Raw genomic sequence first — 14,991 nt, 5'->3', positions numbered from 1 at the left:
GAGACAGAAAATCTCAAGCGGGCTCCACAGCATGGATCACAACAAGGGGCTCAATCCCACCACCTGAGATCATGACCTGGCCCAAAACCAAGAGTCAGATACTCAACCGGCTGAGCCATCCAGGCGCTCCAGGAAATGCTATACTATTGACACCTAAAGTGTCACTACTAGTAACCTAAAGCTACTGACAGCAACTATTTGACAGGGGTTCTGAGCTCAAAGGGAACCATCAAGAAGGGAGCTAATAAGTGTTATAGGGGATACACTGTGTTAGGTGCATTACATATATCTTCTTTAATCCTCATGACATTATCTGTTTTACAGTAAGAAAACTGAGGTTGTGAAAGATTAAGTAACATACCCAAGGTCATACAGTAAGAAAACAGGGCATACAGTAAAATTCAGGGCACCTGAGTGGCTCAGTTGCCCAAGTGTCTACCTTTGGCTAAGGTCATGATCCTAGGGTCCTGGAATTGAGTCCCACATCGGGCTTCCTGCTCAGCGGGGAGCTTGCTTCTCCCTCTGCCCCTCCTCCCTGCTTGTGGTCTGTCTTTCTTTCTTTCTCTCAAATAAATAATTTTTAGAGAAAAATGTAAAATCCAGGTATATAAATCAAATCAAGTCAAATCAAATCCAGGTACATATAGCCAAAAGCCCACAATGTTTCAACTGTATTACTACTATTTGATGGAAAAAACAAATACAGCTTGTCTATAATGGATTAGTGTGGAAAACCCATGTATTATCAGCCCTGACTTAGTGCTAGGTTCTTGAAGGAGTAGTAAAGGGAAAGCATTCAGTCTACAAACAGTGTCTGTGCAATCTCAGGTTTTGTCTGTATTGAACCTATCCTCCTCTTTCTGGAGTTTAGAGTATCAAGAATTAATTTCTGTCTTCCCAAGAATTAGTTACATTTCCTTTAAGCCAGAAAAAAAAATGACTGGCCCTTCATTTTTTTCCCTTTTTTTTTCCTCCTCAGGTTTTCATTACTTTACTAGCAAAACAAATTTATACATATTACATTTTTATGTTCCTAAACAAAGTGAGTTATTAGTTACTAAGGGAATGCATTAATCTTTCCATTTGAATTTCTGCTATTCTGTATTCCTCAACCCTACGTAATTTTTACCTACTGTTTTCAAACACCTAGAATTGTTACATCATTACCCCAGCCACTGCTCCCTTCCTATACCTGAGAACACAATGAACTTTGTAGTATAAAGACTATTTTTTTTAAAGTGTCATAAAAAAAGTGGTGTTATTCCCGGACTCTAAAACAAATCAGAACAAGCAAAACTTATTTCTTGGGTTTAACTACCAAGCAACAACCAGGTATTAGCTTTTAACCTGCATAATCACTATAGGAAAAAGATTCAAAACTCACTAAGGTGAAAACAGGTCTACTGATTCTGCTTCACCCAATCCAATTTTGGTTTCTCGCTCCCTGATGAGGTCATATTGAAAACTTCAAGGCTCTCAAGTGCTACCCATAGGGTTCTAAGGCCAGTAATTTTGATAGAGACACTTAAAAAAGAAAAAAAAGGAAGTCAAGAAATCACAGTGGGAGCTAGGGCCAGAATTCAGTTTAGTCCTAATGAGAAAAATGGGAGGGGGGGTATATGCATTACTTAGAGTGAGGACAGCAGCCTCCAAAAACTTCAAGGACCTTACTCCCTCTAAAAGACAAAATACCAATTTACATTAAAATAGGAAGGCCCAGGCACAGGTTGCCAAAACTAATATTCACCTTCTGTTTCTGGGAAGCGCGGTTCTTCTCATCAGAGATCTTCTCCGGATTGTATCTTATGAGTGATGGGATGGACACCTGGACAGGCACTTGAGCAGTAGGAATTGAGCTTAGCACTGACTCCTCCTGTTTGGGCTCATCAGGAGTCACAGTGGGGATCACACGGAGATTGGGACGGCTACGAGTAGCTTGTTTGGTAACAGGTATTACCCTGTGTGGTTCAGGTAGAGAATGGTTGGATGGCTGAGAAGCAGGGTACATGGGCCACCTAGAGGCTGCATATGCCATGTAATGCCTATAGGCATCGAAGGAAGCAGGGGGAATGGCAGGTCCCTGGTAGTTTGGAGGTATCCGAGCTGCAGCAAACTGAGATGCCCTTGGCATATGAAACTGAGATAATGAAGCAGGATGTGGAAGTCTAATTGGGGCAGACGGGGCTGATGGTAACATGCATCTGACGGCCACAGATGACTGAAAACCACTGCCAACTACCTCTGGCCCTGCAATATGACCCACTGAATGGTCAGACTTTAGAAACGGGGGGCTGTTTTTTGTGAGCAGGTAAGGATCTACAGGGGAGACTGGATGTGGATGGGACACCTCTGGGGAGTGGGTATTGCTATGGTGTGCCTCCCTGCTCTCCAGTCTGTGAGGATCTGAGGAGTGCCGATCAGCTGAGAAATGGTGGTCAACTGAGGGACAGTGGTCTGCTGAAAAGTGCTGGTCAACTGATGAACGGCGGTCGGCTGAAGAACGTGATGGTTTCTTGCCATGAAGTCGTTCCTGGGTGCGGGCAGCCAGTTTACTAATCTCTGCTACCCCAATATCCAGCCCTATGGTCTTAAGCAAGTCATGAATCTTGGCGTATTCTGGATTGGTCTCTTCTATTGATTCTAGTTTTACAGCTGGAGCTGAAGAGGGCAGGGAGCTTGCCTTCTGTCTCAAGACTTCACTCTCAGAGCCCCCAAGGGGCTTTGGTGGAGATTCGGCCTTTAAATCCTCTTCTTCATCCCCATAGAGAAATTTCTCCTCATCCTCAATATCAGGGAAACTACGGCGCCTTTTTTCCTGTGTACTGGTAGAGTCTGCCAACATGCTCAAAATGCGGGAAAAACCACTGCCATCCTGGCTAGCCCTCTCATGGGGCAGCAAGAAGTCTGTGTGTCGCTCAGGCCCCTCAGCCTTCATATTCAATTTCTCCTTGTGGCACAGAAAACTTCCAAACTTTTCTCTGAGAGGACTGTTGTCTTTGGGTATCCCAGGGAGAGGACCCCATTGGTAGAGGTTGCCCTGAGGTTCCTTTAGGGTAGTCTCTACCATAGCCCCCTTGTTTTCAATCTCGGAGGCAAAAGCAGCAATAGCACCACTTAGTGGAAGAGATGGGTGACCAGAGTAGACAGGGTGATCCTGGCTGGAGCTGGTACTGCTGGAAAAACTCTCAAGCTGCAAAGACAAGCATAAGTGATTTAGCCTCGATGCAGAATCTCAGAAAACTAATAACTGAAATAGATACTTAAATACTTTGTTCTTCTTGAATTAATAGGGGAATGATAAGTATGAATGAAAGAGAGGTGCAGTATGCTTAGGCAGGTTCAAGATTCGGGTCTCCATCTCTCCAGATGCTTCTGCTGAAGCAAGGGGAAATAAGAAGTAAGGCAGACTAGCATGAATTCTCACTTTTGCCCATTTGTTGTAATCCTTATCAAAGAATATGAATTCATATTCATATTTCCTCAAAGAGGAAATAAATGCATATAAAAATGGAGCTGCTTTGGTTCAAGTGGGATCAGGAAACTGTGAAATCCTAACTGATCAGCCTTCCCTTGCTTCCTTATGCCCCCTTAGGTACTTCTTCAGAAACCTCTGACTCCTAAAAGAATAGCTAAAAACTAGTGCTCATGCCTGATCATCATTTCACAGATGAAAAAAAATAACAAGGCCCAGAATGGTGAGGTGACTTGCCTAAAAATCGCACAGCAAGTGGCAGCAGTGGGACCAGAATCAGAATCTCCTGATTTCTGGTCTAGTGTCCTACCACTCATAAATCTTGTCTTCTCTCTAAAGAGAAATGAGGAAAATTCAGATCATCTCCTATCTGTGCCCTTTAAACTTAATTTCGAAGATATCCACATTCCAAGATTCCTACAGGGCTATCCAATTTAGAGAAAAAACTTACAATAAATACCCAAAAATGTTTATTTAGAAAGCCTAATATATGACAATAGAAGCCCTCTACTGATGCACTGTTAGGCCTACAGTTTCCTTTGGAGAATCCTGGAAGATAGAGCTCATAAGCCTAACAAGGTTGTTCCAGGATATATTACAAAGATATCACTAGAAACATACACCCCTGAGAAAGTAACCAAGTTTTAAGATATTAGAGGGACTAGCAAGAGACCCTAGAAATGCAGCAGAGACCTGAATGGAAGGCTCCATGTCCACCTCAATCCGTTTCTTCAGAATTGACTTCTTGGGCATCACAGATACTTCCTCAGGCCGATGTAAAGAATATCCTGGCTCCGATGCTGTTAGGACACCTGATAGTCCGGGAATAGGACAGCTATTGTCACCACCATCAACTCCAACCAGCTCCTGACTCAAGCTCCTACTTCGTTCCTCCTCTTCCTCTCGTTTTCGCCTGGCAAGGTCCAGCTCTCGAAACTCAGGATCTAGAAACCTAGGGCTTGGGCTTCGTCTACGCTGTCGATAGTTGCGGGTCCCTGATGTAAAACCTGAGTGATCACCTCCCATGCTGTGTATCTTCTCTGTGTCATCATAACGGGGCCGTTTGGCCTCCCGACTCCTTTCCTCGGGTCTTACGGAGTAGGAGCCTTTGAGTTTATCTCTATTCCTTTCTGTTCCCCGCAACAGCTCATCATGACAACTGATATGGGGACTATAATCAGAACGATGCAGGAAAGTTTCTCTTGTCCGGTAGTCCTCATCAAGTTGTCCTAAGAATGGACTAAGAGGTCCCTCCTCCCGGGAAATATATCGTTCCAGACCTCGAGAGCATTGGGAACTTCGAGTGAAGACAGAATCATCAGTCAGGTCATCCCTGAGGAAAGAGACAAGCGTCACTGAATACAATGGACTTGGAAACAGCGAGACCAGGCAAGACTAAGAGCCTGACATTCAAGCAAGGGGCTACAGAATACTCAAGACAAAACACAATAATCATGAAGTCCAAGAACAAACCCATGGAACATTTCTTCTCCCTTTCTCCAGGACACAAGCAGCTTTAGCCTCTAACCAAGGGGAGATAGTACTAGTCTGTCTGGACAGAGCTCATAGGCTAATCTCTTTGAGTAGACTTCGGAGATGCAGACTATCACACTAGGGTTTGGGAGATCTGAAAATACCACTACCAGACTACAAAAACCCTGGGATTACACAACTCCACACTAGCTTAAATTCTAGCTCTTTATTACCAAAAGTGTGGTGTGAATCAGCAGCATCTGTATTACCCAGGAACTTTTTAGAAAAGTGGACTCTCAGGCTCCATCCAAGCCTACTGAACCAGAATCTGCATTTTAAGAGGATCTTCAGGTAATAGGTATGCACTTTAAAATCTGAGGAACACCAGGCCAGATCAATGATTTTCAAGCTATGTTTTACAGAGATTCTGAAGACTGCTCAGGAGCTGCCTAAAAGAAAGACATGTTAAGAAAGCACACCCGGGGGTGCCTGGGTGGCTCAGTGGGTTAAGCCGCTGCCTTCGGCTCAGGTCATGATCTCAGGGTCCTGGGATCGAGTCCCGCATCGGGCTCTCTGCTCAGCAAGGAGCCTGCTTCTCTCTCTCTCTCTCTCTGCCTGCCTCTCTGTCTACTTGTGATCTCTCTCTGTCAAAAAAAAAAAAAAAAATCTTAAAAAAAAAAAAAAAAAAAGAAAGCACACCCGGGTAGCACCTGGGTGGCTCAGTCAGTTAAGTGTGTGACTTCAGCTCAGGGTTCTGGGATGGAGCCCTACATTGGGCTCCATGCTCAGACGGGGGTCTGCTTCTCACCCTTGCCCTCTTCCCCGCCCCTTGCTTGTGCTCACTCTAATAAATGAATAAAATCTTAAAAAAAAAAGAAAGAAAGAAAAAAAGCAAAGCCTGCATGGCTCTGGGTCTTCCACCTCACTGAAACTGTACTAGCTCTAATTTTATCTGTTTATGAGATAAAATTCTATATATCATTTAGAAAAGAAGTGTTTCACTGTAGGGAAAATTTTTTTTAACTACTGAGCTACCTAACTGGCTTTGTTTTCTCACAAGTTTCAGAAGGTTCTCCAATGCTTTGTTTTGCTAGTTCGCATATTAAAAGCCATAAAATTCCTTCACAGCCTGTTTAATTCCCTCTTTTCTACTTTGCTTGGATATCCACAGGCACTCTGCTAGTCCTGGGTCTGGAAAAAGTATGTGATCATTTGGCTCACTATATGTTTTTATTTCATAAAAATAATACAGTCTTGGACCTTTGTGGCATGAAGATAAAAATATAGGCTGGAACACCTGTCCGTTCAGAGCTTTGTACTACACATAATAGTCCTAACCTTTTTGGGTACTGTAGTCACAGAGCTTCTACTGCCCCCCCAAACAATCTCTGATTTAATCACAGGTGGAAATAAAGATCCTCCAGCACTTTGAGCATACAACTTTTAAATAATCTGAATGAAAAATTTACAGGTCACTCACATTCCATTCACACTGGTGTTTTCTACAGTTTCCAGTACCTAGCCTTATTTTTTGAAAGTTTCTAAGAATTAGCTTTTCTTTCATTTTGTTTGATTTTTTAGTTGCTTTCTCTGGGACTGAGTTAGCAGAACATCAAAGAATGGCCTTTTCTTATTCACCAGTCCTTCCTTTGTTTTAGACCTGGGTAATAGCTATAAATAACCTTATGAAAGACTACTGAAGATAAACTTTATCACGTCCACTAAAAAAAAATGCCACCCATGGGAATCCAAGTTCCTATAACTCACCTGCTCCCCAAGAATCAGGACAATTTTGAGCTTTCAGTATAGCATAAAATAGGGGGAAAAAATGGGATTGAACAAAGGACGAACTCTGAAATCAAACCAGAGTAAAACATTTTGCTCTATAGGTTTGTTGGCCATGAACATACCTATTTCCAGGGAAGAATGTCCATGAGTTGCTCCATTGCTACCATCTACCATAGAAAACTCTGACTGTATTAGTTTAGGGGGGAAAGATACAGGCTCCACAGGTAATGGCAAATTCATCCATACTTCCATGTTCAGCTCCACACTAAAACTATTACATATTACCAAATGACTTACCAGCTCAAGATCTAATCCAGCCCTATATATCAAGAAGTCAGAAATAATGAGATGACTCCTCCCAGTCTTGTCTTGTAATCTCTCAGTCCAGACTTGTAATCTCCAGCAAAAGGAGGCAAACAAAAACAAAAACAAAAAAAACCCCAAAACAAAACAAAAAAAACCCCACAATGAAAAAATGCACATTAACAGCTTAAAGAATGAGCTATCATGTAAACACAGGGCAGAAATTAAATTGCTTATTAGAAGCTCATGTCCTCCTTTCCCAGGTCTCCCAAAGGATAAGAGAAAGCACTAGCTGCAGTAAAAGTAAGCCCTAAAAAGGTAACCATACCCTGTAGCTCAGAATAGTCCAGGGACCCACTCTCTCTGAAAGCTTTAGTTAAATCCAACTCTTTTCTAAAATAAGGTCTATCTATTTAAAAAATTGACTGTTGGATGTAGGTGATGAGTACATGAGGGCTCACTGTCCTATTCTACTTTCTTTTTTTAAAAGATTTAATTAGCATTATTAAGCTATTCATGAATTGGGCAGCATCTCATCTAGCAAGTAGAGGGGAGCTCCCTCTCAGTACTTTTCTATTTATGAATTGCATTACATCAGTCAAAAGAAATATAACATATATCCACATAAAAGTTTATACACCAATTGTTCATAGCTGCATTATTCACAATAGCAAAATCATGGAAACAACCCAAATTTATCTATCCATTCATCACTGATAAATGGATAAACAAAACCCACACAATGAAGTATTACTGGCAGTAAAAAGGAAAGAAGTACTATTATATGCTACTACATGAGTGAGTCTTGAAAAATATTATGCTGGGGCGCCTGGGTGGTTCAGTGGGTTAAAGCCTCTGCCTTCGGCTCAGGTCATGATCCCAGGGTTCTGGGATTGAGCCCCACATCAGGATCTCTGCTCAGCAGGGAGCCTGCTTCCTCCAATCTCTCTGCCTGCCTTTCTGCCTACTTGTGTTCTCACTCCCTGTCAAATAAATAAATAAAATCTTAAAAAAAAAAAAAAAGAAAAATATTATGCTAAGTGAAAGAGGCAAGTCACATATGAAATGTCCAGAATAGGCAAATCTATAGAGACAGAAAGTAGATTAGTCATAAACTAGGGCAGGTGGTGGGGTTAACTAATAAATAGCTAAGAGTAGAGGTAATAAAACTATTCTAAAACTGATCACAGTAGTGAATTCACAACTCTAAGAATATACTAAAAGTCACTGAACTGTACAACTTTACATGGGTGTATTTTATGGTATGTGAATTATGGCTCAATAAAGCTATTAAAAAATATATGTGATAAAAAAAGGAAAAAGATCCTCCAGAGCCCAAACAGCCCATTCTTTTCCTCTGCTGATTCCCCAAAATGCTGGAAGAAAACTGTGTGCTTCTGTCTTTTCCCTATGGCAAACTGGAGGGAAAAAATCCTGCTCCTTCAACCTATGTTAAGGCAAGAAGGGTTAAGAATTCCATGAATGGAACACACAATGTGTGTGCAGAATACTTTAACACGGGAAACTGACCTCACGTCCACAAATCTTCAAAAGCTGACTGTTTTCATACAACCTGTTCACATTCCCTTTCCAGAGTAAGTTACATTAATACATAGAGGGATGCCAAGGTGAGAACACAGACAACTCTGGCAATTTGGCTGTAATCCAAACTGGATATAAAGTTTAATATATTCAATAAGGGAAGAGAAAGAATACCAGGGTCCCAGGAAAATGTTTATTTATTTATTTTTAAAGATTTTATTTTTGGATGCCTGGGTGGCTCAGTCGGTTAAGCGTCTGCCTTTGGCTCAGGTCATGATCCCAGGGTCCTTGGATGGAGTCCCACATTGGGCTCCTTGCTCAGTAGGGAGATTGCCTCTGCCTCTGCCTGCTGCTCTCCCTGCTTGTGCTTGCTCTCTTGTTCTTTCTCTGACAAATAAATAAAATCTTAAAAAAAAAAAAAATTAAAGATTTTATTTTTGGGTAATCTCTGTATCCCACATTGGGCTTGAACTCACAACCTCAAGAACAAGAGTCAAATGCCCTACTGACTGAGCCAGCCAGGTGTGCCCAGGAAAAAAATGTAAAACACCTACATACAAAGTACAAAAATGGCCTGGACCTAGAAATGGTCAGGCTGAAGACTAGACATGCTATGAGGAGACATCCTGAGAATGCCAATGGTCCTATGACCCAATTTTAGTAGACCGTAATTATCCACACAAACCATATTGAGCAAAAGTACACAGAACAAACATCAAAATAATGGACTGGTACCTCCTTCTATTCTTCTTCCTTAAATTATCTTTATATCCAACATGGGGCTCAAACTCGTAACCATGAGATCAAGAGATGTATGCTCTACCAACTGCCCCAGCCATGTGCCCCACTGGTAGCTCCTTTGAGAACCTTAATCTCATTTTCTCTAAAATAGACTTGTCTCTCTGAAACACATGATTCTGGAAAGAAAACTAGTGTCCCAAACTCCCTAAAAGGAAAATTTTAATTTTTACAACTTAAAAAAAGACAATTAGCTCTCTGAAGCACACGTGCATAACGAAGCTATGGAAAGGGGAGGTGACAGCCTAGACCTAAGAGGAAATGCTAGTTACCTCAAAACCTTAACAAGGAAGGAAGAGAGTCACACCATGCACCACCTACTCAATCATCTCCCAAAATAGAAGCCAGAAGGGGAAGGGCTTTTGCCTCAATTAAGGGACACAGTCACATACCTTGAAGCCCTATCTTCAGAAGCTTATGTTGTATGACCTAGAACTGTCCTGCCTTGCTTTGCCACACCAAATTGCCACTACGGCTTTGAAGAAAATATTACCAAAGGGTAGCACTGGTCTTCAGACTTCCTGCCCAGTTGTCCCCCACCTGTCTGCCTATGGTCGGTGTACCACTGCATGAACAGTCTCAGTTTGTAAGACTATCACATTGATTTGTTGCTACTGCTAATCATTGTGAAAACTCCCAGTATACTGGGCAGAGACTGTAAAAGACATGGCTCTCAGCTCTCAGAAAGAGTGCTTTCCCTGTACTCCCATTCTTATTTATTTACTTTCCTGAGGTGAGACATACCTAATGTGATTACTTCCCATATAGAGTTAAGTTCCTAATACCTGGGACCTATTACACTCTGTGGAGTATGTTTGTCCTTTCTCAGCATTCCACAATTATAAAGTAGTAACTGAAATTAAACATTTTTAAAGACCTTTAACTTTCCATTAATGTTTACATATTTAGAGGCATACATTAGACATAAATTTATCTAAGCCCTTTCTGAACCTGTATTTCAACCTGATCAAGCTGAAAAACAACACCACTAAAAGATTACCTATTTTGTTCAGAACTTTCATTTGTAGAAAGGATCCTAGTTCCAGTATCTTAGAATCCTTATCATCTCAACTGTTTTTAATCTGGGAAACTCTGCTTATGTCCCTTCAGCTTTCCAGATGGACTAGGATGACATTCTGAAGTCTTCTACATAACTCTTTCAGCAACAGAGTCTACATCAATACACTATCCCCAATCAGAAAGCCTTTTCCAATGCAGTACTTTGTACTGGATATAGGACATAACTTCAGTGTTGGCACCACTCTTTCAAATACATCATGCAGAAAAAGAGCAACTTTTCTACCTTCCTCAAATGAAGCCTACCTGTCCACGTCCTCCAGATTATCCACTGGTGACCCCAGTCGATCACTAAGCCGCCGCCGTTCTGGTATGCCAACACAGAAATGGTCATTGCCGACAGTGATCCTTAAGCTCTGTTCCAAAGAAGAGTCAGAACGCAGACCAGGAGAGCGCCTCTACAAAAGTAAAAGATAATGTAATAGTCCATAGGATCAAGACATCCCTATACCCAAAAATGTACTCCTCCTTAGTTATAAAGTAGCCCAACACGGAGAGAAATGGCTATGGTAAGATCCTATCCCCAGAATAAAGCACATTTTAAAAAAAAATCTTTTTTTTTTTTTTTTTTTTAAAGATTTTTAAAATTTGACATAGAGACACAGCAAGAGAGAGAACACAAGCAGGAGGAATGGGGAAAGGGATAAGAAGCTTCCTGCTGAGCAGGGAGTTCTATGTGGGACTTGATCCCAGGACCTTGAAATCATGACCCGAGCTTAAGGCAAATGCTTAAAAACTGAGCCACCCAGGCGCCCCAACAAATCATTTTCTTAGATGAAAGGCCACACTTCCAACCCTCCCCACCAGTGCCCTTTCATTCTTTCATTTACTAGTACTGGGCATGGGACGAGAAGAGTAAATTAAGTCTCTTCTCAGAATCTCTACATACACTCACTCTTCATCACAGTGAAGCAAGCAAGCAAAAAACTTTTTTTTATTTTTTAAGTACTTCTGATAGCGGAAAGTGCTATAAAATTATTAAAACATGATAACATGAAAGAGATTAGGGAAAAGGAGCTACTTCAGAGAGAATGGTTAAAGGTGGCTTTCCTGAGGTGATACTATTTAACTTTACACTTGAATGATGAGATGTCAGCCTTGCAAACAGATGGAAGGATGTTTCAGGCAAAAAGAACAAGCTCTGTAATACGCTTAGTGTGTTCTGGGTAACAGAAAGGCAGCTAGTGTGACTGCAGCAAAGTGACAGAAGACAGGCAGAAGCCAGTTAGGAAATTTGGATTTTATTCTTAGTGCAGTAAGAAGCCACAGAAAGATTTCCAGCACAAGAGTGATATGATCTGACTACATTCTTCCTCTAAATGCTTGCATTGCTCATCCTCTCATCTCCTTCAGGTCTTTGTTAAAGTCACCTTCCCAGGCCTTCCCTGGCTACCCTATTAAAAAATATTAACTCCTTTCTCTGTTCTTGTTTGTTCTTAGTACTTAGTTCTATTTAACATGCCAAAATAATTTACTTCTCCATCTTATTTATTATCTGACTCCCTCTGGTAGAATATAAGCTCTAAGAGGGCAGGGGTTTTTTGACTGTTCATGTTGTAACCCCAGTGCCCAGAACAGTGCCTAATAAATGCTAGACGTTTAATAAATACTTCTCAAATGTATATAATGACGATTTAAAAAATGATTTTGATTGATGGGTGCAGAATAAACTGGGTGGTAACAAGAATATAAAGGTTCCTAACAGATGGAAAGTAATAGGACTTAGACTAGAGAGATGGTAGGAGGACAGTTTGGGGAATGTATCCTGGAGTGAGAGCTGACAAATTAGATGAAGTGATTGACAGCCTGCACTTGGAAAAGGGAGACAACCACTGTTTCTGGCGAGCAACGGATGAGGTCTTTTACTGAGACAGAAAAGCCCAGAGCACTGGAGAAAAGAGAGGTTATGGAAACTAGTATTCAACTTTCTTTGCTTCCTCTGTAGAAGTGCTTGATTCCTCAGACTATACCTGCTCAGCTATGAAAATCTTAGCATAGTGACAAGTCAATTCACCTATGAGCAGAGTACTTAGAGTACTCTGACTCCAATATTTTTAGAAAGCCACCCCACCCAAGAAAACAGAAACTCTGTCATTGGGTTTTTAAAAAAAGATTGGTGAACTGAAAATAAAAACAAATTCCAAAACACCAGCCCCAGGCCAGAGGTGGTTATGGGGAAAGGTTAATATTACATCTAATTTTTTTTAAGATTTTATTTTGGGGGAGCACCTGGATGGCTCAGTTGATGGAGCACGCGACTCTTGATCTCATGGTCATGAGTTCAAGACCCACGCTAGGCATGGAGCCTACTTCTAAAAAAGGCAGGCAGGAAGAAAGACAAACAGAAAGAGGGAGAGAAACACAGAAAGAAAGAAAGATTTCATGTTTTAAGTAATCTCTCCACCCAACCTGGGGCTTGAACTCACAATCCTGAGATCAAAAGTCACACAGTCTACCAACTTAAGCGGGACAGGCTCCCCTAAACTTCTTAACCTCATGTTCTGTTCCTTGAGCAGGAGAACAAAACCGTGAAAATCACGGGTGCCAGGAACCAGGTAGATATGGATTGAATCACAGCTACACCACTTCTTAGCCATGTGACATTAAGTTGCTCAAACCTCTCTGAATACCTCAGCTAGTCAATAACGTGATTTTCACTGCATCGGCTCACAAGGCTGTGACTGTTCAAAGAGAATGTGTAAAGTGAAGGGCTAGTTATAATCCTGCCACATAACTCAGTAAGTGGTGGCAGTTATTACAATGACTGTGGACGCACAGTTCATTTCGGAGAAGCACCTCCTGTTTGCTAAGTTTACACCCGAGGGGTCTATGCTGATGGGGTTTAGGCAACCCTAACTGGCCACAAAGACATTCCGGCTTCTTTTCCAAGACCTCTGCAGCAGCTCAGGTCTAAGGGGATACCAAACCACTGAACTCTGAGGAAACTGCACAAGTACCAGGCACACGGTTTGGAGGGCATTCCCCTCGCCCTGGCAAACTTTTCCGCATCTCACCTAGAGTGAGAGAAACAGCCTATTCCATAAACGGTGCACTGCCTCCCGACCAGGCGCCCGTTTGGGTCCCAAGCCCGTTATTGTGCAAAAAGGGATCCCGGGGCTGACAGGGAACCTCCAGGTTCGGGCGTCGCTGAGGGAGCCCGTGGGGGGGGCGGGGTGGAGGGCCCTCGATCCTGGGACTCTGGCCTGGAGGCCTCGGGGCGCCTGTGCTGCGGGCGTTTCTGGAGGCGGGAAGCCCGGGTGAGGGGGCTAGGGTATAGAGGGAGTCTCGGTCGAGGGGTGGGATTACCCGGCTGCCGCTGTCGCCTGGATGGTCTCCGCGGCCGTCCCGGGCGAACTCGGCGCGGGACTCCCCCCGGCTGCTGCCTCGGAAACCGGCCGAGCCCGGCGGGAAGAGTCGTCGGCCCCGCGGCGGCGATGGGGAGCCACGACGGGCCCGCGGCGGGGAGGGGGAAACGCGACGACCCCGCGGCGGGGAAGGCGAGGCCCGGCGGCCGCGGGGCGGAGACGGAGAGCCGCGGCGACCCCGCGGCGGGGACGGAGAGGCCCGGCGGCCGCGGTGCCCTGAAGGCGAGCGGGGCCGGCGAGCGGGGTTCCGCGACGAGGAGGAGCCGGAGGGCGGCGGCGAGGTGCGGCGAGCCGGGCCTGAGGAGGAGCCGGAGCTGCGGCCGGTGCGCGGGCCGCCCCCGCCGCTCTCTTTAGGCCGGTGCGAAGAGACGGAGGAGCGGGCGCCGCTGCGGTACATGGCTCCGGGAGCAGCGGCCACGGCAGCAGCTCCGACCCAGGGGCACCCCGGACGCGGGGCCCCAGCGCGCCGCTGCAGCTGCAGCCTCGGCGGCCACAGCCGCCACGCGCCGCCCCCGCAGCCGGAGCCGCCCCCTCCCCTCGGCCCCGCGCCGCCCCTGGGGCCCGGCCAAGCGCGCGGCCGCGGCTGGCGGTTGGACGCGCGAGCACGCGTCCGACACACCCCCCCGCCCTCCGGGGCTCCCCGCTCCTCCACTCAGGGAGCGGCCACAGAAGCCAGAAGTGGGGAGGAGCGCAGAAGCCGGAGCGAGGCAGGCCGAGGGGAGGGGAAGCGGAGCGCGCGACCTGCGCCCCGCACGCTCCGCCCCAAGCCGGCAAGATGGCGGCGGGGAGGCCGCCCACTTCCCCTCCCCCGGTGGCCACGTGACTTCGAGGGCCTCCGCGCCGGTAGGGCCTGGCGGAAGAGACGGGATTAGCGGGAGCTAAACAGGCTTTTCCGGGGGATGCTCGAAGCCTGGGGACGTCGCGGGACTTCGCCCTGTCCCTGTCCCCTAAACCTGCTAATTTACGTGGGGACAATAAGTGGTTATAAGTCATGGGATACGAATAACCCCCAAAACATTAGGTATGGCGCAAGTATAGCAAGAACGACCACCAACGCCCCGGCCCCCACAGGAGCCTCAGCCATCATTTTACTTTCCATTTCTCCTGAATTCTGGCGTCTGAAATCAAGGACAGGATAATGCAGAATGGGGATGGGTTGAGGAGCGAAGAGTC

At 44.7% G+C, this 14,991-nt stretch overlaps 1 protein-coding gene across 2 annotated transcripts in view; it reads right to left on the bottom strand.

The window, feature by feature from the left end:
- The window catches only part of LOC111147546 (zinc finger protein 318), a 34,784-nt gene extending 20,514 nt beyond the window's left edge, over positions 1 to 14,270 (bottom strand). The window contains exons 1-4 of one of the 2 annotated variants that reach the window (XM_022503638.1): positions 13,760 to 14,270; positions 10,700 to 10,851; positions 4,166 to 4,805; positions 1,748 to 3,190 (exon numbers count right to left, since the gene is read on the bottom strand). In XM_022503638.1, the coding sequence (XP_022359346.1) occupies positions 1,748 to 3,190; positions 4,166 to 4,805; positions 10,700 to 10,851; positions 13,760 to 14,215 (2,691 nt within the window). In that variant the 5' untranslated portion in view covers positions 14,216 to 14,270. The remainder of the gene's footprint in view (positions 1 to 1,747; positions 3,191 to 4,165; positions 4,806 to 10,699; positions 10,852 to 13,759) is intronic. The other variant, XM_022503637.1, reaches the window with a different exon arrangement.
- Between the last annotated feature and the right edge of the window lie 721 nt (positions 14,271 to 14,991).

The sequence above is a fragment of the Enhydra lutris genome, unplaced genomic scaffold, assembly GCF_002288905.1.
Source record: "Enhydra lutris kenyoni isolate GAN:26980312 unplaced genomic scaffold, ASM228890v2 scaffoldscaffold17, whole genome shotgun sequence".
Taxonomy (NCBI): Eukaryota; Metazoa; Chordata; class Mammalia; order Carnivora; family Mustelidae; genus Enhydra; species Enhydra lutris.
Note: the sequence above shows the minus strand (reverse complement) of the source record. Positions and strands in the feature narration are given on the sequence as shown.